General features: G+C 45.8%; 1 protein-coding gene and 1 long non-coding RNA gene across 5 annotated transcripts in view; one reads left to right on the top strand and one right to left on the bottom strand.

Annotated features, from left to right (window-relative positions):
- LOC310888821 overlaps nt 1-20,937 on the bottom strand; it is a 35,465-nt gene extending 14,528 nt beyond the window's left edge. The window contains exon 1 of one of the 2 annotated variants that reach the window (XR_014576188.1): nt 20,841-20,937. This is a non-coding gene — a long non-coding RNA (uncharacterized lncRNA). Of the gene's footprint in view, nt 1-7,756; nt 7,876-20,840 lie in introns of those variants that run through there. The other variant, XR_014576189.1, reaches the window with a different exon arrangement.
- The window catches only part of LOC310888818 (lipoxygenase homology domain-containing protein 1-like), a 64,423-nt gene continuing 46,935 nt past the window's right edge, over nt 10,092-27,579 (top strand). The window contains exons 1-2 of one of the 3 annotated variants that reach the window (XR_014576179.1): nt 10,092-10,225; nt 10,318-13,612. Coding sequence is in view for 1 of the 3 variants with exons in the window: in XM_083852425.1 (XP_083708551.1) it covers nt 21,942-21,988 (47 nt within the window). In the remaining 2 variants the exon portion in view is untranslated. Of the gene's footprint in view, nt 10,226-10,317; nt 13,613-21,898; nt 21,989-27,579 lie in introns of those variants that run through there. The other 2 variants (XM_083852426.1, XM_083852425.1) reach the window with 2 other exon arrangements.

Genomic DNA, 27,579 nt, shown 5'->3' with positions numbered 1-27,579 from the left:
GTTTAATAAATTGTAAACTCTGATTGTAATCCTATTTGGGACTCAGTCATTTATAACAATTGGGGGCTCGTCCGGGAGGGTCTTGGTTCCTGAATTCTGACTTGATCTAGGAGGGGCGCCCCCACCATTTGGTGGCTCCTGTTCGAGTCAGGTCGGGGCTAACACCATCCTGAACCTGAATAAGGGCAAGCAAAGATTTAGATTTTTTTATGAGCTCCCTTTGCCGGCTGCAGCACTATATTTTGCCCGTAATTCTGCGCGCGAAGATCCGAAGGAAGACGACGGAGTCGTAAGTATTTAAGGCGTATACCGTTCGGTTGGGTGGGATTCCGTTGCCTGTGTGTGTGTGAGAGTGTGACTGAGACGGAACGTAGTTCCGAAGCGATTGTGGAGGTCTTCTAACCGCGGTTCCAATCTCCCGCGAGGGACTTGGCCGGTGAAGGACCGAAGCGATTCCTATAGGATTCGTGGGTGGGTGATAGGTCCTAAACCCCCTGCAAGACACTCTCACTAAGGCAACCAAGGGCTGTAGGAATTGCCACAGTAAAATTCCTAGATGGGTCAGATTAAATCGAAGACCCGGGACCAGAGAAAAGGGAGCAAATTACCAGACATACCACCAGAAAGTCCATTAGGGATAATGATTAGAAATTGGAACGATAGGGGCCCCAGAAAAGGAAAAAGCAAAGTAAAAATGATTCAGTATTGTATGATAGAATGGCCAAAGGAGCCTTTAAGACCACATGTCTTTTGGCCTATTTTCGGATCTTTTGAAGACTGGGTTTGCCAGGCTTTAAATCTACATGTTAACTCAAAGGAACCTTTTAGCCAGGAGGAAAGTGATTATGCAGGATTATGGATCAGGATCTCACGTCCTTTTCCAGCCTCAATATTTACACTAAAAGCAGACGAGAAGTTTGACGAAGAAGAGAACAAAAAAATAAAAAATAAAAAAAAAAGGAAAAAGAAAAAGATGATGAATGGGAGTCATTGGATAACCTACCACCTCTATATCCTAACAATCCACCCCCGGTGGTGCATCTTGTAATCCTGTTTTGTTCTTAAATGTTTTGACTGTGTCAAGGAGGAAGGTGGGAGCATTATCTAAGTAACAGTTTAGAAGTTTGGGTATATTCGCGGTGGTGTTCGGTCAGTTTCCCAAGTATCGGGGGAGGGGGGCTGACTGATTATCAAAGTGGTAGAACGGAGAGTCACTTCTTTGGTGGTTCGGGCCTGAGCCCTGGGAATTTGGTAAAAAGGGGGAGAGCGAATTTATTTAGGCCTCAATACCTTTTTAAACCCCCATCTTGACGGATACACAGGAGTGATTCCTTGTTTTGTGTAGGCTTACTAACAAAGTGCATGAGAAAAATTACCATTTGGCTTGAAATTCGGTCTTATTGAAATGTAAATTTTGTGGAAAAGGTGTTATTGTTTGTCTAGAAGACAGAAGGCTGAGTGCTTCTGGTGTTTTTCCGAAGTCCTGCGGATTTATGATTGGAACGGGGCTCATTAATAATCTGAAATAGTAAAGTTTGTATGTGGAAAGAAGAGTTTAATCCCAGAGGACTGGGACATTTGGGAAGAAGATTAGGAAAAGATAGTAAAAACCTGCAATAAAAAGGTTTGCGTGGAAATTGAAACAAGGGACAGTAACTAATATAAATAAATAAAAGGGAATGGGAAATCAAGGAAAAGGGGAAAATCCAAAAAAAAAAGACGTCCTAAAAAAAAAAAAAAAAAAAAAAAAGCCTCCTTGGGTGCATATTGGCACATTGGAAGGATATTGTTAGAAATGGGGGCACAGAAAGCAAGAGGACTTCCACTAAGTATTGCAATCAATGGTGGCCACTATATAAACTAAATGGCCACTTTATGGATCAATCGACTATAACAGTGTCTTGCAATTAATGTTTTTGAGGAGAGAAGGAAAATAGGATGAAATGTTGTATAGTGATATGTTGTTTCAGCATGTTGGAGGGAAAAGGTTTGGAATTAAGTTGGCCCCTGACTGAGCCTTTGGTGTTGGCATTAGAAAAGTACAGGCTGGAGAAAGATAAAGGAAGTGTTAAAAGGATTGTTGAAGGTGTTAAAGGTTGTGTGGCATGTAGTATTTAACAGAGCTGTTTGAAGTTGAATGAGCAGGGAAAGAGGATGTAGGAATGTTAATAGTTCCGTCTCAACCCGAGGCTGAGGTCTCTAAATCGCGGGTGTGAGCCCTCTGGGGCAGGGGGACCGTGATGGGTCCGAGAGAGTTGTCGTGGAAACAGAAAAGCAGCTAACTCTTAAAACAACCTGAGTTCATGTGTGAGCTCAGATTGCCAATGGGACCGCTCAGGGAACTGTCAACGATTGCATTCCCCTGACCGACCCCCTCACTGAGACCCTAATCACCCCGGAAATTATGTAAATACCAAAATCTGGTTAAATTGGCTATTGGGAATTGAGAATCTGTTCCAACAAGGTCCAAAAGAAACCCCTATGGAATTTATGGAATTTTTGAATTTCTGGACCAACTTTGAAATGCAATGAAAAAAAAATGGACCTGGCTTAAAAAAAAAAAAAAAAAAAAAAAAAAAAAAAAGAGAGAGAGAGAGAGGCAACTGGCTAACCTCTTTCCAGGGCAATCAGCCCCTGATATCAGAAAGAAATTGTCTTAGGCTGCAGGACAAACAACAGTCAGGAATGATGGGGACCTGGGGCATCTACCCTAGCAGGTCCACTAGTTGAAATAAAGCTAGGAAACGAAGACAGGCTTGAATTTTTTGTTGGTTATGGGAGCTTCTTTCTCTGTGTTAATTAGGCTGTAAATGTAATAGGAGCAACATATTCAGTGTTAAATAGTTTAAAAGGACGATTAGGAACTAAGACAACTACAATAATTGGAGCCACAGGGAAAGAGGAAGAATGGTCATTCTTACGACCCCTTGATTTGCGTTTTGGGGGTGAGGAACTAACCCATAAATTTTAGTATGTACCAGAATGCCCGATGCCACTCTTGGGACGGGATCTATTAGCCAAATTAGATGCAACAATAACCTTTGAGGATGGAGAATTAATAATGAAGGTACCTGAGTCCAAAGTAGGCCAAATCCTAATGATCAAAGATAAACCCTTTGTTAATATTCCAAGAGAAGTAGAAAATGCAGTTATAGCAACAGTACGGGAAACAGATGTACCAGGGAAGTCGAAACTGGCACAACTGGTAAAGGTGGAATTAAAGGAAGGAGCCAAACCTGTTTGAATCAAACAATATCCACTTAAGATAGAAGCTAGGCACGGGAATAGTGAAAATTATTGACAAATTTCTCAAATATCAGATTCTGGAAGAATGTAAATCGGAATACAATACTCCAATTTTTCCAGTAAAGAAGCCGAATGGCGAGTATAGATCTGTACAAGATCTTAGAGCAGTAAATGAAATAACAAAGGATATTCACCCGGTAGTAGCTAATCCTTACACATTGTTAACATCTGTGAAAGAGAAATATAAATGGTTTACCGTGATAGATTTAAAGGATGCCTTCTTTTGCATACCTTTTGATAAAGATAGTAGAAAATTATTTGCCTTCAAATGGGAAAACGTATTGAAGTTTTTGGACCACATATGGTAACAACCGTTTTGGAACAAAGGGGGGGGGCACTGGTTATCACCCAGCCGGATGATGAAATATCAGGCAATCCTAACTGAACAAGATGACATAACCTTGAAAACGACTAACCTGTTATATCCAGCAGTATTTCTAGGAACCGTTCCAGAAGAAGGACCGTTGGAACACAATTGTGTGGAAATAATCGAACATAAGCCAGCCACAAAGATTTGAAGGATGTACCCCTTGAAAGGTATTCAGTGGGAATACCACACTCCGTGGCACCCACAAAGCTCAGGGAAAGTAGAAAGGATGAATCAAACAATAAAACAACAATTGGCTAAGTTAATGATCGAGACACAGCTGCCCTGGACGAAATGCTTACCATTGGCACTTTTAAACATAAGAACTAAACCACACAGTGAGACTGGATTATCATCATATGAAATGTTATATGGTATGCCTTATTCTCAAGGGATGCCCCTAGGGAACAATGTAGTTGAGGATCATAGTATCCAGAAATACATAATTACCATTGGAAGGAGATTACAGGAGATAAGAGAAATTGGGATGATGACTCAGACACCACCTTTAGGATTTGCTATTCATAAAATACAACCAGGAGACAAGGTCTTAATAAAAACCTGGAGAGAAGAATCATTGAACCCCCGATGGGAGGGACTGTACCTTGTTTTACTTACTACTGAAACAGCTGTGAGAACAGCAAGAAGGGGTTGGACCCACGCATCCAGAATAAAAGGACCAATAACTACCGAAGCCTGGAGGGTTGAGTCCACTCCTGGGGAACTGAAACTGAGACTAAAGAGGAACTGATATCCCAGCAATGAGGTTCTGCATGAATTAAGGGCACTGGATAAAGAGGACAAGGCTGAAGGGAGGAAAGGGAGAAGGCAAGACCGGGGTAGGACCCTCCACTGCGGCGTGTATGGTCTACCGAGGGAGGCAACCCCTATGGGTATTGACCGCCGAGTGAGAGTGCCTCGACCGGACTTCTCCTACACCAAGATCAGTTTGTCCTGAGAAAAATAACATGAGAACCTTTTAAACCCATAATAAAATTGTGATTAGTTTTTCCAGGAGCTGGATCACCCTGAAGGGCTGAATGGTAACACAAGCTCTGAAAGCGGGCCCAACCCCATGATTGAAGGCGCTTCCCACACTCTCAAGATTGGACGGCGAAAAAGGCTTATAATATGACAGGTCGCCAAAGAGAACTGAATTGTGACTGTAAGTGGAAACCCAACGTGGGAGCTTGGAAGCGTGCATATACGAGTACAAACGGGGCAGACATTGTAACAGGACCACTCGGTAACAAGGACACTCTGTATTATCACGCCCCAAAGGGTAAAGATGGATGGGATGGTCATTTTCCAAACGGGACGTGGGCCCTAAAGGGACATTATTGGGTGTGTGGCAAACATGCTTACAAGAGGCTACCTGGAAACTGGTCGGGAATATGCTATGGGGGGTACATAAGACCCTTGTTCTTTTTATTGTCACAAACACAAGGAAATCATTTAGGAATAAGATTATATGATGACCTGAACAGAGTAAAACGATCTATTGATACTTCCTTATCCGGGGATAGTGCCCAAAAATGGGGAAAGGATGAATGACCTCCTGAAAGAATCATACAGCATTATGGGCCAGCCACCTGGAACTCAAATGAGTTGATATCAGGAGCCCGAGAACCTATTTATAATTTGAACCGAATAATTAGGTTGCAAGCTATCCTCGAAGTTGTAACAAATCAAACAGCGACAGCCTTGGATCTTTTGGCTGACCAATCCACTCAAATGAGAAATGCTATATTCCAACATAGAATGGTCTTAGACTATTTACTAGCAGAAGAAGGGGGAGTATGTGGAAAACTGAACGATTCTAATCGTTGTCTACAGATTGATGATAATGGAAAAGTGGTCAAGCAGATAACAAAGGAAATTAGAAAGCTAGCCCACGTCCCAGTACAAACTTGGAAGGGTATGGATTGGGATTTCTTTTCATGGTTGCCTGGTGAACCATGGGTTAAAAGGATGCTATTTTTATTTTTATGTGGTGTAATGACATTATTGTTTATACCTTTTATGATACCTTGCTTTACGTTGTTGATACGGCGGATAATAAATAGCACCCAATTTGTGATGACTTTGGGAGAGAAAAGGTGATGTGTCGATAATGATGCTTAAGAAATGGACACCCCGAGAACTGACTGATGAAATCCAACTGCTACTAACAAAGGTTGAAGAAGAGACACGAATTGATGATATTAAAAAAAAAAAAAGGGAGGAATTGTAAGGAATAGTCCAGCAATTCGTGCCACTAAGGGGTGTGAAGGGTTAACATTGAGGCCTGGGTTTAGGCGAGAAGAGAACAAAGGGATTTCTTCAGAGAAAAACTGCTGACCTTGCACAGACGTGCAGTAACTTCTGACAGCCGGCCAAGAGACCACTAGATAAGGAGGAAGAATATGAGCCTCCCCGTCCGAGCGGCCCCCGAGAGACTAACAGAGACTGATAAGCAGGCGCCCCTGGGAGGACTTCGGATTTGGGAAACCAATTATAATAACCCTGCCTCTTCTAGAAGTAGTAATGAATATGTATTAGCCTAGGAGTATAAAAACCAGCTGCCTTACTTAACAGGTGTGCGTCCCGGTGGAGCAGAGACTCCCGGCGCACCCAGCGCTGTTTGCTTGCCTCTATTCGTTTAATAAATTGTAAACTCTGATTGTAATCCTATTTGGGACTCAGTCATTTATAACAGTGTTAATTGCAGTCCCTGTCTCCTTTCCTGGAGCGACTGCTGCTGCCACTGGTGCAATATTAGGATTATAGGGAGCATAACTTGGCTCCTCCTCCAAAAAAAAAAGGAATCTTATTGTTTACACATAAATTTCAAGCCTGAATTTTCATCAGGCCCGTATTTTGGCCAAAATACTGCTGTTTCCTTAATTGGTTCTTTTGTCCAGACTAATACACAATATTTAACCATATTTTTTTTTTTTTTTTTACCATCTCCTCCAATTTTGAGATTATTTTTCCAATTTCTTATAATTCTTCAGGAAGAACTTTCGGTAGGCACTTCCCCCGGGATATCTCCCTGTCCCCTGGAACTCATATTTCCCATTTTTCCTATTCTGGAAAATGGGGGTGTACTGCCAAGCACTTCCCCGTGCAAGGGCTACCGCACACCTATGAGTTTACCAGATTCCCTGGTGTACTTCCGAGCACTACCCCGTGCAAGGATTACCGCACACCAAATTTCCCTGGTGTACTTCCGAGCACTACCCCGTGCAAGGATTACCGCACAGCAAATTTCCCTGGTGTACTGCCAAGCACTTCCCCATGCAAGGCTTACCGCACACCAAATTTCCCTGGTGTATTGCCAAGCACTTCCCTGTGCAAGGGCTTACCGTACACCAAATTTCCCTGGTGTACTTCCAAGCACTACCCCGTGCAAGGCTTACCGCACACCAAATTTCCCTGGTGTACTGCCAAGCACTTCCCCGTGCAAGGCTTACCGCACACCAAATTTCCCTGGTGTATTGCCAAGCACTTCCCTGTGCAAGGGCTTACCGCACACCAAATTTCCCTGGTGTATTGCCAAGCACTTCCCTGTGCAAGGGCTTACCATACACCAAATTTCCCTGGTGTACTTCCGAGCACTACCCCGTGCAAGGATTACCGCACACCAAATTTCCCTGGTGTACTGCCAAGCACTTCCCCGTGCAAGGCTTACCGCACACCAAATTTCCCTGGTGTACTTCCGAGCACTTCCCCGTGCAAGGATTACCGCACACCAAATTTCCCTGGTGTATTGCCAAGCACTTCCCTGTGCAAGGGCTTACCATACACCAAATTTCCCTGGTGTACTTCCGAGCACTTCCCCGTGCAAGGATTACCGCACACCAAATTTCCCTGGTGTACTGCCAAGCACTTCCCCGTGCAAGGGCTTACCATACACCAAATTTCCCGAGACTCTTCCTTTCTCTCCCTTATCTCACGCTTCGTCCATCTCCGGCCGCGCCCCTCACGGAGCTACGGAACCGCGGATCAGGACTCCACACTCGCTTCGTACAAAAGTACGTCTCAATCACACATCACACAGAGCCTCACCCGACCCCCAAGGCAATACTTAATATTTCTTACCTTGGTCTGTGCACAGAGTTACCGGATCAATTCTTAAAACCCGGAGTGCCTACCTTCTTCCCTTCCCCACTACTTCATGGATCCTGCCTCTTTAATCAGTCTCGGGCCCTCTGTCAGCTCTCCGCAGAACCGCCACCGTCGATGCACAGGACCGCTGAAATCAGCGGGGCATGCCTTCCTGCTGCTGCGGCGGTGGGGCTCCCCAGTAGGTGACTGGATCCCGGACGAGCCCCCAAATTGTGAGAAACACTCCGTAGCCAATAACTTAGGCTCAGGCGAGGATCTCAGTGAAGTAGTAATTTATTCGCGATTGCAATGGCGGGCGCCCCACAAGCAGGAGAGTGCGCCTACTAGTTCCAAAAATACAGTTTATATACTTTTTGATGACAGGACCCTCCCCTGTTTCCCCACTGGAGTGGGTAATCCAGGTTCACAATCTATCTGATGCTTCACAGACAATGCCTGGCCTTCAGTTGCTGGCCTGTTAAATTTCAAGCTTCTTTTGACTTTTTTACTGTTTGAAGTGGTAATGTTTCATCACTTATCTGATTTGACTTGACACCGTGATTTTCACCTAATTGCTCTAAGGAGTCCGGCTGTCTGCATTTTACAAGGTTTTCTGTTAAGCTTTCTTATCACTGTAAGCGTATTTCAATACCACATTCCTTCCTTCTATACAATGTAACACTGCAAAAACAACATTTCCATTCCCACATTAGGCCTCAATACCTTTTTAAACCTTCATATTAATTGATACGTAGGAGTGATTCCTTCTTTTGTGTGGGCTTACTAACAAAGTGCATGAGAAAAATTGGCATTCGGCTTGAAATTCGGTCCTTTTGAAAGGTAAATTTTGTGGAAAAGGTGGTATTGTTTGTCTAGAAGACAGAAGGCTGAGTGCTTCTGATGTTTTTCCGAAGCCCTGTGGATTTATGATTGGAACGGATTCATTAAGAATCTGAAATAGTAAAGTTTGTATGTAGAAGGAAGAGTTTAATCCCAGGGAATTGGGACGTTTGGGAAGAAGATTAGGAAAAGATAGTAAAAACCTGCAATAAAAAGGTTTGCGTGGAAATTGAAACAAGGGATAGTAACTAATAAGGAATAGTAATAAATAAATAAAAGGGAATGGGAAATCCAGGAAATGGGTAATATCCAAAACAAAGGCTTTTTAAAGAAAGCCTCCTTGGGTGCATATTGGCACATTTGAAGGATATTGTTAGAAATGGGGGCACAGAAAGCAAGAGGACTTTCACTAAGTATTGCGATCAATGGTGGCCACTATATAAGCTAAATGGCCACTTTATGGATCAATCGGCTATAACAGTGCCTTGCAATTAATGTTGTTTTTGAGGAGAGAAGGAAAATAAGATGAAATGTTGTATACTGATATGTTGTTTCAGCATCTTAGAGGGAAAAGGTATGGAATTAAGTTGGCCCCTGACTGAGCCTTTGGTGTTGGCATTAGAAAAGTACAGTCTGGAGAAAGATAAAGGAAGTGTTAAAAGGGTTGTTGAAGGTGTTAAAGGTTGTGTGGCATGTAGTATTTGACAGAGCTGTTTGAAGTTGAATGAGCAGGGAAAGAGGATGTAGGAATGTTAGTAGTTCCGTCTCAACCCGAGGCTGAGATCTCTAAATCGCGGGTGTGAACCCTCTGGGGCAGGGGGACCGTGATGGGTCCGAGAGAGTTGTCGTGGAAACAGGAAAAGGCGTTTTTATTTGCAATGCTTGAAATTTAAATTGGGAAAAATGATTGGAATTCATCAATGTGATATATGGAGTAATAATTCGTGTCAGGAAGATGGTTGATGTTAATAAAGAAGGGGGAGATGTGGGAGTGTGGCCATGGGGGTCGACAAACCCCATGGTTGGTGATAACATCAGACTCCTAACGATGAGACCATCAGGAATGTAAAGAGTTTAGAGGAAACAAAGAAGGGTGATTCAGGAGGCGCCTTGTTGTCTCGGGTTGCTTGTTCTCCAGCCGTTAAGGCATGGGAGTTGCCGGGGGTTTGCTGGTTGCCGGGCAAAGTTGTTTGACCAATGAATAGTTAGTGGGAAAGTACTGCTGTGGGGCGAATAGTATAAGAAGGGAGCCTGTCCTCAGTATGGGATGCAACATGATATGATGAAGTTATGTCATCAATAAAGTAGTAGCAGTTACTGATCCTAAAAGAACCCTAGTGTCCGTGTGGTCGTTACGCCACAAATGGCACCCGAACAGGGACCTGAAGAAAACAAACAGGAACAGGGACATGAAGAACAGGAACAGGGACAGGCTAACAGAACAGGGACCAGGACAGGAACAGGGACACTGATCGCCTAATGAAGATGGGTTCGGCCAAACTCAGCAAACCGCTCAAGGAAGCTCGTCCTGAAAGTCGCTGGAAATAGGCGCACCCGAGCTGGAAGGAAGCTTAAGCTGAGAGAAGCGGACCCGCGCACACAACTGCCCCTCGCTGGCCGAAGGTAAGCAGTTGCGTGCTATGGGGAATCATATGTCCTTAGAAACACAAAATGTCCTGGTAACCTTACAGCTTATTCCCTTTATTAACAATCAGGCAGTTTATGATCCTGAAACATGGGACCAAATTGAGGTCAAGGTGTGGGACTCTGCTACTAAAAACGACAAGGTTGCGGCGGGATTGCTCAGCACCTGGCGAGCAGTCTCTGAGGCCTTAAAGAGCCATGTGGGACCACAATCAGAAACGTGTGGTTTGCCAGACAGTGAGGGAGCTGCGGGCTCGTTTACTGATCCTTCTGCTACACCATCCTGCCTCTACTGCCATCGCAGGCCTTTGCTGTTATGCCCCGTGGTGACCCGAACGTTCCTTTTGATCCAGGCCCTATAGGCCCTGAAAAGGAGACAGATCTGTTTCCCTTCGATCCGGGAGGAATAGGATACATAGGGCCCGAAGGCCAAGTTGCTTAACAACTTAAAGCGAGACATATTGTTCCCACGACTAGCCCTGGAACTCTCCGGGGTTTGTAATCAAGAAAAGGAATGGAAAATGGAGACTGCTATATGACCTGAGAAAACTTAATGAAGTCATGGAAGATATGGGAGCACTTCGACCAGGATTACCATCTCCAACTATGCTCCCCCAGTCATGGACATTAATAGTAATAGATTTAACGGATTGTTTGTTAAACGCTTGCCAGAATTCGGAAAACTTTGCCATGTTTATGTTTCAGTTGATACCTTTTCTGATTGTACATATGTATAGCCGCACTCAGGTTTCTTATGAATATGTAAAAGCAATGTTCTGTATATTTAGAAAGTTCGACAGTTGTGTAAGGAATGGTCCAGCAATTCGTGCCACTAAGGGATTTGAAGGGTTAACATTGAGGCCTGGGTTTAGGTGAGAAGAGAACAAAGGGATTTCTATAGAGAAAAATAGCTGACTCTGCACGGACGTGCAGTAACTTCTGACATCCGGCCAAGAGACCACTAGGTAAGGAGGAAGAATATGAGCCTCCCCGTCCGAGCGGCCCCCGAGAGACTAACAGCGACTGATAAGCAGGCGCACCTGGGAGGACTTCGGATTCGGGAAACCAATTATAATAACCCTGTTAGCGTAGCAAGCACATAACCACCAAGTGATTATATGAAGGTGCTTTATTCAGCGCTGGAAGCCGGGGCAGGTGCCCAAATCTGGCTTCAAGTCCCGTTACTTCCCAGCCATTATTTATACATTCAACATTACGTAAGGCATACATATTCATTACAGGTTGCAACATCAGCCTCGCATTCCATTCTAATTAGCTCTCCTCCCATTTGCACATGTGTGGCGCTCTCTGGTGGTTGTCCAGGTGGTCGTCCAGATGAAGTAAGGAGTCTTCCTCTCCGCTAAACTTTTCACCTTTCTCACTCGACGCATGCTCTCTCCGCTCCTTGGTTCTGGTTCAACTCATTTCAGCATTTTCAGGTTCTTATCAAAGGTCAGGTTGTACCTGTTCCCTCCCAAGGCTCCCCTTCAAAGATTCATTTGACTGTTCAGTATACTCCCTAAGTTTCCCAGTATACATAGATTAATTGATAATGTAAGTACATTTGGCAATGCTTGATTATACTTTATGACCCACCACCTAAGAGACATTAATAAAACATCCATTCGATTCTCCCTAACACTAACAAAACTACTAAAGCAACTCCTAATAGAAAGGGGAGTAAAAAATGATCCGTTTAAGATAAAGCTATTATTGAAATTTTTGTGAAAACAAGGGCTCCCCTCAATGGCTTCCGCAGTATTTGATGTAAAAACTTGGGACCAAGCAGGGGAAAAAATATGGGAAGCAGCGTCCAGTGGGGATACTAATGTTGCTGAGGTGATGACTACGTGGCGGCTGGTGACTGAGACTTTAAGATCGTGGCAGGCAGAAAAGGAAGTACAGAACGCCGCTGCCCAGGCAATAATAGCAGCCGAACCCTCGGTTCAGAGCCTGCAAGGTCACCAGAGCGGTGCAATTTGATAGACCTGGGGGATGACAAGGAAGAGGGCCGCGGACCGCCGCCGCAGAGCCCCTCCCCGCTGCCGCCGCAGAGCCCCTCCCCGCTGACCCCCTCGGCTCCCGCCTTGCCTACCCCCGATAATGCCTCCCTGGGGGCCCGAGCTTTCGACCCACGGGAACGATGGGAGCTGGTGCGCCGGGAAACGCTAAAGGACAGGGACCTGGTAGGAATGGCTTTCCCGGTGCAGGTGCCTTTTTCTGCCTGCCTGTGGCAACTGAAAGCCAGAAACTCTGCCTTTGAATGGGAAAATCCTAATAGAGGACGGAAAACTCAGCTTACTTGGACTGTGTTACCACAGGGGTTCAAGAATAGCCCTATCATATTCAGGAAACAACTAGCCTGTGATCTTGAAGCTTGAAGGACCCCTTCGGGAAAAGAGGACACTGTTGCAAAACACAAATGATAGCTACTGAAGAAGAAAAGGAATGGGTATAATGGACTTACTAAAGTTTTTCAGCACTAATTCTGTGAACCCAGCCTCTTTCCTTAGTCATGTTTGCATCAAGACCTTGGACACGGTATACTCCAGCTGATCAGACTTAAAGGATGCATCCCTAGAAGATGTGGAGGATTGGTATATAGATGGCAGCAGCTTCGTCCACCAGGGATTTCGCCACAGAGGATATGCGTTAACAAACATCAGCCCAAAAGGTGGAAATCATCGCCTTGATAAGAGCTCTTGAGCTGGCAAACATTTGGACAGATTTGAAATATGGCTTTGGTGTGGTGTATGCACACGGGGCAATTTGGAAGGAGAGAGGACTTTTATCTTCCTCAATTAAACATGCAGAAGAGGCTGATAGCAGTTATTAGGGAAGAAGGAAAAAGGAGACCTGGACAGGAACAGCCCCAGCTAGGCAAGGATCAATGTGCCCTATGTAAGAAATTTGGGCATTGGAAAAACAAATGCTCAGAACAGAAAAGAAATGGAAAAGGGAACCGGGGAAGGGAGGTGGTGTTTGTGCATGTAAAAGACGACTGGGGAAGACCGGGGAAATCTACCCCATCAGATCCGCTACTTATAAAAATGAAGGAGGGAAAGGAGGTGGAACTTATGGTAGATACAGGGGCAATTTATTCGGTTTTAAATAAAGCACTAGTACCTGTAGGAAATGATTATGTCAGTAAAAGGAGCAACTGGCCAATCAGTGTTGTGGTTTAACCCGGCCGACAGCTAAACACCACACAGCCGTTCGCTCACCCTCCCCCCTCCCTCTCTGGGATGGGGGAGGGAAACGGGAAAGTGAAGCCTGTGAGTTGAGATAAAGACAGTTTATTAAGACAGGAAAATAATAATAATAATAATAATAATGTGTACGAAACAAGTGATGCACAAGGCAATTGCTCACCACCCGCTGACCGATGCCCAGCCTATCCCCGAGCAGCCGGCCCCCCCACCCCGGCTAGCCACCCCTATATATTGTTTAGCATGACGTCAGATGGTATGGAATACCCCTTTGGCCAGTTTGGGTCAGCTGTCCTGGGTCTGTCCCCTCCCAGATCCTGCTGCACCCCCAGCCTGCTCGCTGGCAGGACAGAGCGAGAAGCTGAAAAGTCCTTGGCTTAGTGTAAGCACTGCTCTGCAACAATTAAAACATCAGCATGTTATCAGCTCTCTTCTCATCCTAATCCAAAACATAGCACCCTACCAGCTACTAGGAGGAAAATAACTCTGTCCTAACTGAAACCAGGACACCGGTATAACATTCTCCAGTTCCAGATTAGTATAATTCCAGACAAAGAAGACTTATACCAACTAAGATCAATATGAATGTGATCTGGTGACAATGTATTGAGAATGCCATTTGCTGTCGGTGACCATCCGAAAAGTGTATCCCACCACTGATGACTAGTGTCTTGTTTCACCCTTTGTAGAACCTTACTTATTTCCTTGGTCTAGGGAGAGTTATATTCTCCTTATCTACTTCTACAAAAGCACAAGCAGTTCTTAAACATACACATGATTCCAGATTTAGTCTGCCATTTCCTACTCCCCATCCATGCCCATTGTGGTGGTTTTACTTGGGTGGGCGGCCGAGCTCCACCCCAACTGCTCTCTCACTTCCCCTCCTCAAAGAGGAACGGGGAGAAAATACGATGAAAAGGGCTCAAGGGTTGAGATAAAGACAGGGAGATCGCGCAGTAATTATTGTGACGGGCAAAACAGACTCAGCACATGGAGATAGTAAGATTTATTGCTAATTACTAACAAGCTAGAGAAGTGAGAAACAAAGGAAAGAAATCAAAAGCACCTTCCCCCCCATCCACCCTCTTCTACCTCCTCCCCCCGAGTGGCGCAGGGGAATGGGGGAATGGGGGTTATGGTCCGTGTATAGCGCGTCTTCTCTGCCACCCCTTCTCGGTCACTCTCGTCCCCTGTGCTGTGGGGTCCCTCCCACGCGATGCAGTTCTTGGTGAACTGATCCGGCGTGGGCTTCCCACAGGCAGCAGCTCTTCAAGAACTGCTCCAGATATGGGTCCATACCACGGGGTCCATCCCTTAGGAGCAAACTGCTCCAACCTGGATCCCCCACGGGCAGCATCTCCTTCCAGGTCACCTGCTCCTGCGTGGTCTCCTCTCCACGGGCTACAGGTCCGGCCCTGAATCTGCTCCAGCAGGGGTCTTCCACAGGCCACAGCCTCCGTCGGTGCAGGTCCACCTGCTCCACTGTGGTCTCCTCCACGGGCTGCAGCATGGAACCTTGCTCCACCGTGGTACTCCATGGGCTGCAGGGGGACAGCCTGCTCCACCACGGTCCTCACCACAGGCCGCAGGGGACTTCTGCTCCGGCACCTGGAGCACCTCTCCCCCTCCTTCTTCACTGACCTTGGTGCCTGCAAGGCTGTTTCTCACTCCTCTTACTCTCCTAGCTGCTCTGTGTCGCAGTGTTTTTTTCCCTGTCTTAAATATGCTCTCACAGAAGCGCAAACAACATCGCTTATTGGCTCGGCTCTGGTCAGCAGTGGGGCCCTTACCTAACATGGGGCAGCTTCTGGATTCTTCTCACAGAAGCCATCCCTATGGCCCCCTGCTACCAAAACCTTGCCACGTAAACCCACTACATTCCACCCCTCGCCTCTGTGAAAAGCATATTTAAGAATAATCACAATATTCTCTCACTTTATAATCATCACAATCTTCACAAACTTGACTTACATCAAAAAAGAGAAAGAATTCCCCACACCAAAATAAACATAACATCATCACAACACTGACGAGGTGGACAATTTACACACACACACACACACACCACCTCTCGTTCCTTCACCACACTAATATGAAACATGTCCTTCACAATTACTGCTTTCTTAAATTCTTCACAATAATTACTGTGTGATCTCCTCATCCTTATCTCAACCCTTGAGCCCTTTTCATCGTATTTTCTCCCTGTTCATCTTTGAGGAGGGGGAGTGAGAGAGAGCAGTTGTGGTGGAGCTCAGCCGCCCACTTGAGTAAAACCACCACACCCATGTTCTATGCTCCGAAGGACAGAGCACTGTCTCCTCACGGTTTAATCCTAGTGCAGTGTTGGGGTGGATAACATAAACTGTGGTATAGTATAGTAAGCACAGAGGCAGTAGCCATGTTAACAATGGGATCATAGGTAAAATTTACCAGAGTCCACCAAGATTGGAACTTCCTCTCAAAATCATTGGCATTGTCCCAAACAGCCTTTCGGACTTCAACCGGGGAAACGCCTTCACTTCCTTCCCTAATGATCTTAATTGCGGTGAAGGTAGTAAGGAGCACCTGGTATGGTCCTTGCGACTATGGTTTCAAAGTTTTCTCTGCAAGAGACTTGACATATACATAATCTCCAGGCTGTATGTCATGCACCGGTCCATCCAGCTCTCTACTCTGAGTTCCAGCCACATGTTTTTCTATTTCTCTAAGTTGCTTACTCAAAGCTACCATACAGGTAGTCAGCGTCTCTTCCCCAACCTGGGTAGACATTCCCTTCTGGACCCCATATGGTTTCCCATAAAGCGTTTCAAAAGGACTTAATTTTTCTTTAGTTCGGGGCTTAGTCCAAATCCGCAGCAATGCCAGAGGGAGAGCTTGGGGCCAGGGCAAGTTAGCTTCTTGCCCTAATCTTACAATTTGTTGTTTGATCAAATGGTTCATTTTCTCCACTTGGCCACTCGATTGAGGGTGGTATGGAGTGTGGAGTTCCCAATCTATGCCCAAATGCCGACTAATTTGCTGTACTATTTTTGAGATAAAATGTGGCCCCCTGTCTGAGGACAGGGTGGCCGGAACTCCGAAGCATGGTTTTATTTCTTCTAACAATACCTTGGTTACCTCTTGTGCTTTGGCAGTTCTAGTGGGTACTGCCTCTGGCCAACCTGAAAAAGTATCCATTAATACCAAAAATATTGATACCCCCCTTTTCTTGGAAGTTCAGAAAAGTCAATCTGCCATTGTTGTCCAGGCCTATGGCCTTTCCCAATTTGGTCCAATTTCAGTTTGGGGGTATTTTTGGGGTTGGTCTGGAGGCAGAGGTCACATTGTCGGGTTACTTGTGTGACGTTAGCATACAAATTCCTAGCTGTAATTTTCCCAATCAGACAGTTATATAGGGAATTTATTCCCCAGTGAGTTTTCCGGTGTTCTTCCCTTACTAGTGACCATAGCAAATTAGAGGGGATGACTAATTTCCCTTTCCCTTCTTCGGTAATAGCCCATCCCTCTTGGTTATACTCTCCCTTTTGACTTTCAATTAATTTTCTGTCCTTTTTGTTATATACTGGCTTACCTTCGAGGGGAATCCGTCCATCTGGGATCAGAGCTCCCTCAGTTGCTACCTCACCTTTTGCTGCTTCTTTTGCCTCTCTGTCCGCCAGACTGTATCCTTCCTCCAATTCTGAGCTCACCTTCTGGTGTGCCTTAACGTACACGATTGCTACCTTTTCAGGCAGCTGAACAGCTTCCAATAACCGCATTATTTCTTTTGCATGTTTGATGTTTTCCCCTTGTGAGTTCAACAATCCTCTTTCTCTCCAGATGGCTCCATGTGCATGTACAACCCCAAGTGCATATCTTGAGTCTGTATAGATGTTTATTTTCTTTCCTTTTGCTTTTTCTAAGGCACCGGTCAGAGCAATTATCTCGGCCTTTTGTGCAGAGATATCTGTTGGCAAAGGTCCAGATTCTATTACCTCTTTGCAAGTGGTAACTGCGTACCCAGCATGCCGTTTTCCACTGATGACGAAGCTGCTCCCATCAGTGAACCATGTTTCCACATCATCAAAAGGAGTGTCCTTCAGATCTGGACTGCTGGAGTAGGTAGCTTCAGTGGTCTCCAGGCAGTCGTGGTGTACTGGCTCCCCTTGGTTTCCACTGAGGAAAGAAGCTGGGTTGACAATGTTAGTTACCATTATTTCTACATCATCTTGCTCTACCATGATAGCTTGGTATTTCAGGAACCTTTGTGGGGAAAGCCAGTGACCGCCTTTCACTTCCAGCACTGTGGACACTGTGTGAGACACTAGCACAGTTATTTTCTGGCCCAAGGTGAACTTGTGTGCTTCCTGGATATTTAGCACCACTGCTGCAATGGCTCTGAGGCATCCCAGCCATCCCTTGGCGGCGGCATCCAGCTGCTTAGAAAAATAAGCAACTGCCCTTTGACATGGGCCCAGGTCCTGTGCTAGTATTCCCAGGGCAATCCCCTGTTTCTCATGGGAGAAGAGGAAGAATGGTTTATTCACATCTGGAAGTCCCAGAGCTGGGGCTGACATGAGAGCCTTCTTTAGTTGGTCAAAGGCTCGCGTGGCCTCCTTTGTCCATTGGAGGTCCCTGTTCCCATTTGCAGTGAGCGCATACAGCGGTTTTACAAGCAATCCGTAATTATAGATCCACAGTCTGCACCACCCCGTCATTCCCAAAAAGGTTCGCAGTTCTTTTACTGTCTCAGGTTTCAGGGTTTGACATATCGCTTCTTTACAATCTTGCCCCGAGGTCCGTTGTCCGGCACTAACCTCATAACCCAGGTAGATCACCTTCTGCTTTACCACCTGAGCTTTTTCTTTGATACCCTGTACCCCTGGAGTCCCAGAAAGTTTAGGAGGCTTACCATCCAGGCCACACATGCTTCTTCTGTCTGGGTGGCTATTAGGAGGTCATCTATGTACTGCAACAGCCTTCCTTCTCCTGGTGGGGCTTCCCAGGTCTCCAAGTCCTTTGCAAGTTGTTCTCTGAACAAGGTGGGCAAGTTCTTAAAGCCCTAAGGCAACCTTGTCCATGTGAGCTGTGTTTTGCGCTCACTCTTAGGGCTTTCCCACTCAAATGCAAAGATTTTCTGGCTGGCTTCATGGAGAGGGAGGCAAAAGAAGGCATCCTTCAGATCTAAAACAATAAACCAGGTTAGCTCTGGTGTTAAGCATGTTAGGAAAGTATATGAGTTCGCCACCACAGGGTAAAGAGCCTCAGTTATCTTGTTAACAGCTCGTAAATCCTGATATGATCCATCAGGTTTTCTAATGGGCAAAATAGGTGTGTTAAAGTCAGATTGACACTCTTTTAATAATCCTAATTGCAGAAAATTTTCAGTTATAGAGCTAATTCCCTTCCTATCCTCTCTTCTCAGGGGGTATTGTTTGTTTCTGAGTGGCTGTCTCCCCTCCTTAAGTTTGATTTATATTGGAGGAGCATTTTTGCCTTCCCTGGTACTTCAGTGGCCCATATTCCCAGGAATACCTGACTCAAGATATCTTCATTAACCTCTTCCTTCTTTTTAGGGTTTGTTGATATCATTAGGCTTAGTACCTCCACATACCTCTGGTCATCTACCTCCAGAACAATCTCCCCGTTTTAAAACGATATGGTTGCTTGCAATTTTTCCAATAGGTCCCTTCCCAGGAGTGATTCCAGAGCTTTGGGCATACATAAAAATTTATGAATGCCCCACTGTTTCCCAAGTTTGTACTTTAAAGGTTTACAAAAGTATGCCATTTCTGATTGTCCTGGTTTCAGTTAGGACAGAGTTAATTTTCCTCCTAGTAGCTGGTAGGGTGCTATGTTTTGGATTAGGATGAGAAGAGCGCTGATAACATGCTGATGTTTTAATTGTTGCAGAGCAGTGCTTACACTAAGCCAAGGACTTTTCAGCTTCTCGCTCTGTCCTGCCAGCGGGCAGGCTAGGGGTGCAGCAGGAGCTGGGAGGGGACAGACCCAGGACAGCTGACCCAAACTGGCCAAGGGGTATTCCATACCATCTGACGTCATGCTAAACAATATATAGGGGTGGCTGGCCGGGGTGGGGGAGCCGGCTGCTCGGGGATAGGCTGGGCATCGGTCAGCGGGTGGTGAGCAATTGCATTGTGCATCACTTGTTTCGTACACATTATTATTATTATTATTATTATTACTATTACTATTTTCCTGTCTTAATAAACTGTCTTTATCTCAACTCACAGGCTTCACTTTCCCGATTCTCTCCCCCATCCCAGAGAGGGAGGGGGGAGGGTGAGCAAACAGCTGTGTGGTGTTTAGCTGCCAGCCGGGTTAAACCACAACAACCAGATAGCCACTCTGATTTCTTTGTCGCGCATCCATGGTATGGCATTGAGTGATCAGTACCAAGCTGGGAATCTTTGCCGTGAGTAAAATAATTTACTAATCTTCTAGAAAAAGGGGACTGAAGCCAGGGATAAAAGAGTGGGGGCTTGCTTAATCGCATTAATGATTTCTAAATAAAACAATCGTAATTATTAAAGCCAGGAATGAAAGAATGGGGGCTTGCTTAATCACATTAAAATAGATATTGCTGAGTGTCTTTGCTTACTACTGTGCAAATTAACTGAAACAAGGAGTCTCGGGGCCCCTCACAGAAGATGTTTCCTGACAAAAATGGGGAACCTGTCTCAAAAACCAGCTGAGACCAACCTTGTGGTGTGGACAAGAGCCAAAGAGCAGCTGAGTCTGTACAAAGGTAGGGGGTCAACTAGTGGTGATGAAGAGGAGTTACTGGCCTTCATCCCCACGACCCCCTGACGACCACCACCAGAAGGCACTGTGCAGGCGCAGATGGGAGGAGTTTATGGAAATGACTTCTTGGAGCTAATTTTAATACAAAGTGGGGATAAGTTATGAATATGTATAGGCATATTGGGAAACTTGGTACCTGCAGGGTACCACACACTAACGTTCCGATTCTGGAAAATGGGGGTGTACTACCAAGCACTTCCCCGTGCAAGGGCTACCGCACACCCATGAGTTTACCAGATTCCCTGGTGTACTTCCAAGCACTTCCCCGTGCAAGGATTACTGTACACCAAATTTCCCTGGTGTACTGCCAAGCACTTCCCCGTGCAAGGATTACCGCACACCAAATTTCCCTGGTGTACTGCCAAGCACTTCCCCGTGCAAGGGCTTACCATACACCAAATTTCCCGAGACTCTTCCTTTCTCTCCCTTATCTCATGCTTCCTCCGTCTCTGGCCGCGCGCCTCGCGGAGCTACGGAACCGCGGATCAGGATTCCACACTCGCTTCGTACAAAAGTACGTCTCAATCACACATCACACAGAGTCTCACCCGACCCCCAAGGCAATATTTAATATTTCTTACCTTGGTCTGTGCACAGAGTTACCGGATCAATTCTCAAACCCGGAGTGCCTACCTTCTTCCCTTCCCCACTACTTCATTGATCCTGCCTCTTTAATCAGTCTCGGGCCCTCTGTCAGCTCTCCGCAGAACCGCCACCGTCGATGCACAGGACCGCTGAAATCAGCGGGGCATGCCTTCTTGCTGCTGCGGCGGTGGGGCTCCCCAGTAGGTGACTGGATCCCGGACGAGCCCCCAAACTGTGAGAAACACTGTAGCCAATAATATAGGCTCAGGCGAGGATCTCAGTGAAGTAGCAATTTTATTCGCGATTGCGTCCCACAAGCAGGAGCGCGCCTACTAGTTCCATAACACAGTTTATATATATATATATATATATATTTTTTTTTTCTCGACAACTGGGACCCTCCCCAGTTTCCCCACTGAGTGGGTAATCTAGGTTCACAATCTATCCGGTGCTTCACAGACAATACATGGCTTTCAGTTGCCAGCCTGTTATAAGTCAAATTTCTTTTGACTTTTATACTCTTTGAGGTGCTAATGTTTCTTACACAGTGCTTTCCACCTAATTGCTGTAAGGATTCTGGTTGTCTGCATTTTACAAGGTTGTCTGTTAAGCTTTCTTATCACTGCAAGCATATCTCAATACTACATTCCTTCCCTCTAAACAATGTAACTGTGCAAAAACAACATTTTTATTCCCACAGTTCTGCAGAGGTTTCTGCAGGGACAGAGGTTTCTCTTGAAGCTCAGACTGCGAGTATCTCTGCGGGCATGTCTGTGGGTGTTTCTGCAGCGGGTATTTTAGCAGACATTTCGGCAGGGACATTGTTATAAATTAGTTCTGGTAGAAATCATTCCCGACACATCGTGGGTAAGGTAGATCGAATTTCAATTTATTTGAGCATTTCAGCAAGCAGCGATAAGTAAAACAGCGCTGGGCGGCCGGGGAGTCTCCTGCTCCACCAACGGCGCGCACCTAAGCCCGCCAGAGTCTCGATTTATAGCCTAGTAGTTCCGGGTTTTGTGGCACATCCTGGTGTCTTCTACGACTGCGTGGCCTGTTGCTAGGGGGTCTTCGTCAGTCCTCTGGTGGTCGTGGGGATGAAGATCGTCGTCTTCCTCTGCGTTGGGGTCATGACTTTGCTGTGGTATGTGTGTTCTCATGCGAGGGGGAATGCCATTTTGCCCTTATTTGGAGCTGGTTTCTACTGCAATTGTTAACTTAACAGGAAGTTCCCATACTTGTTTTTTTCCTTCAGCAGGATATTGGGGGTATAAGCAATCAACCGTTGAAACCCCCCTATCAGCAACATTTAATGAACAAACAAGGCTTTACCCATTACAATCCCCCCTTTTTCTCTGTATCATTTTGTTCATTACATCTATTTAGTTCTAATTGACTCAGGATTAATGTTTCCTCTAGTATGGGTCTATCATTTATCGATTCGTACTTTGTCCTCATAAGCATCAGATGAGCAGACTCCAATCTACCTTTAACAATAGCTATGACTTTGTTAAGGATACAAGGACCAAACGTCAGTCCTAGGGTTAATAAAATCAGCGGGCCAACTATTGTTGACAACAGAGTGGTGAGCCACGGAGAGTGATTAAACCAGGACTCATACCAGCTTTGCTGGGCCTCCCACTCTCTTTTTCTCCTTTCCAATCCTTCTCTAAGTTTGGTCATGGTATCCCTCACAATCCCAGTATGATCAGCATATACACAGCATTCCTCCCTGAGAGCGGCGCACAATCCCCCTTGTTGTAAATACAATAAATCTAGTCCTCTGCGATTCTGTAATACCCCTTCGGATAACAACCTTATAGATTTTTCTAAAACACTGATAGATTTCTCAGTTCTGGCTAAATCTTCATCCACAGCTGCTCTTAGAGAGGTGAACTCTCTTCCTTGTTTGATTAGCGAAGCAACTCCTGTGCCTACCCCTGCACCCCCCAAAACCATTAGGGTAGCCACTGTCAGTGTGGAAATTGGTTCCCGTTTTGTCAAATGGTGTTCTTGATTGATCTGATTGTCATACATAAAATTCTCTGGGTGGTAGAGTATCTTTGGGATGATTATTACTTGAACACAGAATTCTGCAGACCCATTGAACAAGTCCAGGGATAAACAAGGGGTAACTCCTATCTTTGAGCCTACCCACCTAGCATCCTTCGCTGGTAATAACCATTCCGCCAGTTTCTTTATATTTCCGATGTTAGTTTGATTTGCACACAAGTGCATTTTATCGGGTGGGACTTGTCCCACGCATCTCCCCTTCCCAGTCACTTGGGTCAGCGTTATGCCCTGACCCTCTTTCCCCCACGTACATTGTGAGGGATTGGATCCATTTACCCATCGGGCCTTCTCATTGACCCCCACAGCTTCGTAAAAGGGCGGCCTTACCCCATAACAGAGCCAGCACTGCTCAGTCAGGTGAGGGTTGGTAGCATTTAACAGCTGGTAGCTTACTTGCATCAATTTCCACAGGGCCCCTTCCTGGGTTCGAGCTGGGGCAGAGGTAGAAACCTATTTGGTTCAGACATGGGCTTATGGGTGCCAGTTGACAAAGGGATGTGAGAAAACTTGGTGCACCCACCATAGTTACTTGGTTAATGATAACTTGGTCCTCCCACCTAATTAAACTCCACTTAAAGGGCTGGTGCGAATATCCCTGGTCGGCCCCAGCCGGACAGGGGATAGTCAATAGGAGAGATAGCGCCAACATACACCAGAAGGGCAACGTCCTTTTATAATTCTGGGGAGGCGGCTTCGAGTTATGGTGGGTACTAGGGCGGTTTATTCGGCCGGACTCCATCATCTCAAATAGGGGTGGGTACCAAATAACTCTCCCCACTGTTGTACCCCTCTGCCTCGCCCGCCTACTTGGTTGCCTCAAGCAGCGGGGTTCACTTTCTTCACGGCAGCAAGGGTAATCTTCAGGGGCCTAAGTACCGATTTCCCTTTTCCAGCCACTCCCAGTCCCAGTTACTCACTCCTCCTTAGGCGCATTACCCTTCTGATGTATGGGTCTTGGTACATTAAGGAATTTCCCTTCCTCTACTTCCCAGTTTCATTTACAGTGAACCTATTATTCCTTAGAGAGGGTTACCGATCATATGATTACGAATTCACTCTTCAGTCCCTTTTCGCATGGTCAGCCTCAAGTCTCCGGGTCGGCTGACCACTCTCCACCGTTCCTCCGGTATTGGTCCTTTAACTCGGCTAGCGTGAGTCCATCCTTTCTCGGCTGTCCAGACAGCTGTGTCTGTGGTAAGTAGAACAAGGTAGGGTCCTTCCCAACGAGGAGTTAAAGAGGTCTCTTTCCAGGATTTTATCAGAACCTGGTGGAGACCAGTTTGATCCTGTGTATGGCCATCTCGGGGGGGGGGGGGGGGGGGCATTGTACTACTCCTTTTGCTGCAGGATCCCCCTTATATTGTGAGGTGACAGTACCCTCAGTTCGCCCCCAAAGGTGATTTTATGTGTTTCTTCCACCAAGAGCGCAGCCGCGACCACTGCCTGGAGATAGGTGGGCCATCCCCTACTCATGGGGTCCAAAAGTTTAGAAAGATATCCCACGGGTTTCTTTTTCCCTGCCCAGTCTTGAGTTAAGACCCCGAACGCTGTCCCCTCCTCTATGTTGATAAATAGATAAAAGGGTCTCTTCACATCGGGTAAATTTAACACAGGAGCGTTCACTAAATCCATTTTTAAGTCTATCAGGCTTTGCTCATCGCTTTGGCTTCATTTCATTAATCCTTCCCCAACCAGTTTCTGATATAAAAACTTCACTTTGCTACTATAATTTTCAATCCATTGCCGACAATATCCTAACAATCCCAGCAGCTGCCTAACTTGTCTTTTGCTTTTTGGCGCTTGTAGTGACAAAATCCCATTTACTCGTTCGGGGTCTAGTTTCTTAGTACCTTTACTTAGCCAATGTCCTAAATATTTCACCTCTTCCTCCGTGAACTGTAATTTTGACTTTGATACTTTTAGCCCCTTTAAGCTCAAGAAGTTTAGTAGCTTGATACTTTCTGTCCTGACTGCCTCCTGACTCTCTCCTGCTAACAGCAAATCATCCACATATTGGACTAAGGTTACTTCAGGATTCGGTTCATAGTTCTCTAATACTTGTTCTAATGCCTGACCGAATAGATTTGGTGATTCCGTGAATCCTTGGGGAAGCACGGTCCATTTAATTGTTGTTTCTGATGGGTTGCAGGGTCTTCCCACTCAAAGGTGAAATAATCCCTGCATTCCCTTTTTAAAGGACATGCCCAAAACACATCTTTTAGGTCTATGATACTATACCATTTCTGCGCTGGGGACAGCTGGCTTAGCAAAGTATGTGGGTTAGCTACTACAGGAAATCTGGTTATTGTTCTTTTGTTGACCTCCCTCAAGTCTTGGACTAGCCGATAAGAGCCATCAGGTTTCTTGATAGGTAATATAGGAGTGTTATGAGGTGACATGCAAGGCTCCAGTAATCCCTGTTGTAGTAACCTCTTGATTACTGGGTGCAGCCCCTCCCTGCCTTCTTGAGACACTGGGTATTGTTTTACCCTGATGGAAATCTCAGGATTCCTGATAGTGACTTCAAAGGGACTAATATTTAAGCGGCCTACTGATTCGGGAGAATACCACACCTCGGGATTTATTTTTGCCTCATCCTCTACAGTGAGAGCGTATAATTTAACCTCAATCCCTTTATTTTTCACCTCCAAATTAATTTTTAGATTAATCATTAATAACCTCTTCCCAGCAGGTTATATTCAGCTTCTGGTACTAATAAAAAAGCTTTCTTTTATTTTTAAATTCAGCTTCTGGTACTAATAAAAAGGATCCTGTGCAACTTTGGGCTGGGGTCTCTATTTCCACCCCTTTTATTACTGAGACCCTAAAGGGCTCTCCTTTTGCTCCTATCACCTGTAATTTCTCCGAGGAAGGTTGACATCCCCGGGGTACCATTTGGACGGTCGATCTTTCTGCCCCAGAGTCCACAAGGAACTCCACTTCTTGATGCTGGGGACCTAACTTCAATTTTATCAAGGACTCCGTTATACCAGAAGTCCCCAGCAGATGGAGCCCCTGACTCCCCTAATCTTCTTTAAACATTCGCTCATCTTGTAAGCGTTTTCTGCAGTCCTTTTTCATGTGTCCCTTCTTTTGGCAATAAAAACATTCTATCTGTCTTAGATCCCTCTGATCACTCTGGCTCCTCGGAGGTCTTTTTCGTGGTAGCGGAACACCCTTCGGGCGAGGGGGGGGGCCCTTTTTGTCCTTCCCGGACCGCTGCCACTAGAATCCTGGCCTGCCTTTTATGAATCTCTTCTTCTCTTCGCACATATACCTTCTGAGCTTCTCTCAGCAGTTCATCCATCCCTCTATCCTGCCAATCCTCTAATTTTTCTAATTTCTGCCTGATATCCCCCCATGATTTTGCCACAAATTGCGTTTTTAACAAGGCTTGTCCCACCGGTGTACCGGGGTCCAGTCCCGAATAAAGCTGGAGGTTCTTCCTTAATCTCTCCAGCCATTCTGTGGGAGTTTCATCCTTCTTCTGATGTTCACTAAAGGGCTTATTTATATTTTGTCCTCTAGGGACTGACTCCCTTATACCTTGTACAATAATAGTCCTTAAATCCTGCATATGACCCCTATCTTGCTCATTTTGGTTATTCCAGTTAGGCCTCTGTAGGGGCCATTTAAGATCTCCTGCAGGACCCTGCTGGTGTTGCTGGTCCCAAATTCGCATTCCAGCCCTCCGGATCATATTCCTTTCTTCTGCAGTGAATAATATACCTAAAATGGCCTGGAGTTCTTCCCAGGTGTAAACATTAGGCCCCAAAAATTGGTCTACTCGCTCAGAGACTCCAAGAGGATCTTCTAAGAGATTTCCCATTTCCTTCTTGAATTCTCTGATGTCTCCCATATTTAGGGGGATGGAGACGTATCCCATACCAGGTTGGGGCCCTCCCATTGCAACCTCTCTTAGGGGATATAGTCTACCCTCACCCTCTCGATTTCTAGTTTGGCTCCGAGTTACCCATCTAGTTCCCCGAGGGGTGTCCGTGACCGAATCAGAGTCACTATGGTAACCCGGAGCCGTGGGGGGGGCTGGAGGTTGCGGAGGAGGGGGTATATAAGGGGGGGTGTGTGAAAGTGGGACTTCTTCCTCATTCCATTCATTCTTTTTCCTCCCCCCCTTTTTCTCTTAATGGGTATAAGTTGGCTCGGGTCTCAGATCCTATCCATAAGTGTGCATACTCACTCTCCTCTAGGCTGAAAGGCTCCTTCGAATTCACATAAAGGTTTAGAGCCTGACAGATCCATTCCTCAAAGGACCCAAACACGGGCCAATATAATGGGTGAGCCCCTAATTTGCTTCCCACCCCAGACTTCCATACAATAATGTATCATCTTAACTTTATCCTTACCCCACCTAGAGGGGTAATCGTTCCAATGTTTAATCATTAACCCTAACGGGCTCCCTGGTGGTATTGGGGGCAACCTAGCCTTGGGTTCCGACCCACCCATGGGACCAGAAGACTTGCTCCTCTTCTGTCCCATCTTCCAGAGTGCCTTCACACACACAGAGTCTTTGCCTCCCGTTCGTGGCCCAGTCCCTCGCGGGAGGTGGGAACCGCACTACCAGGGAGTCCGCACTCACTTCGTCCTCGATTGGACGTCTCACACAGGCACACTCTGGGCTTCCCAACCCCAACTGAATGGATA

The sequence above is a fragment of the Anser anser genome, assembly GCF_964211835.1.
Source record: "Anser anser genome assembly, contig: SUPER_W_unloc_1, whole genome shotgun sequence".
Taxonomy (NCBI): Eukaryota; Metazoa; Chordata; class Aves; order Anseriformes; family Anatidae; genus Anser; species Anser anser.
Note: the sequence above shows the minus strand (reverse complement) of the source record. Positions and strands in the feature narration are given on the sequence as shown.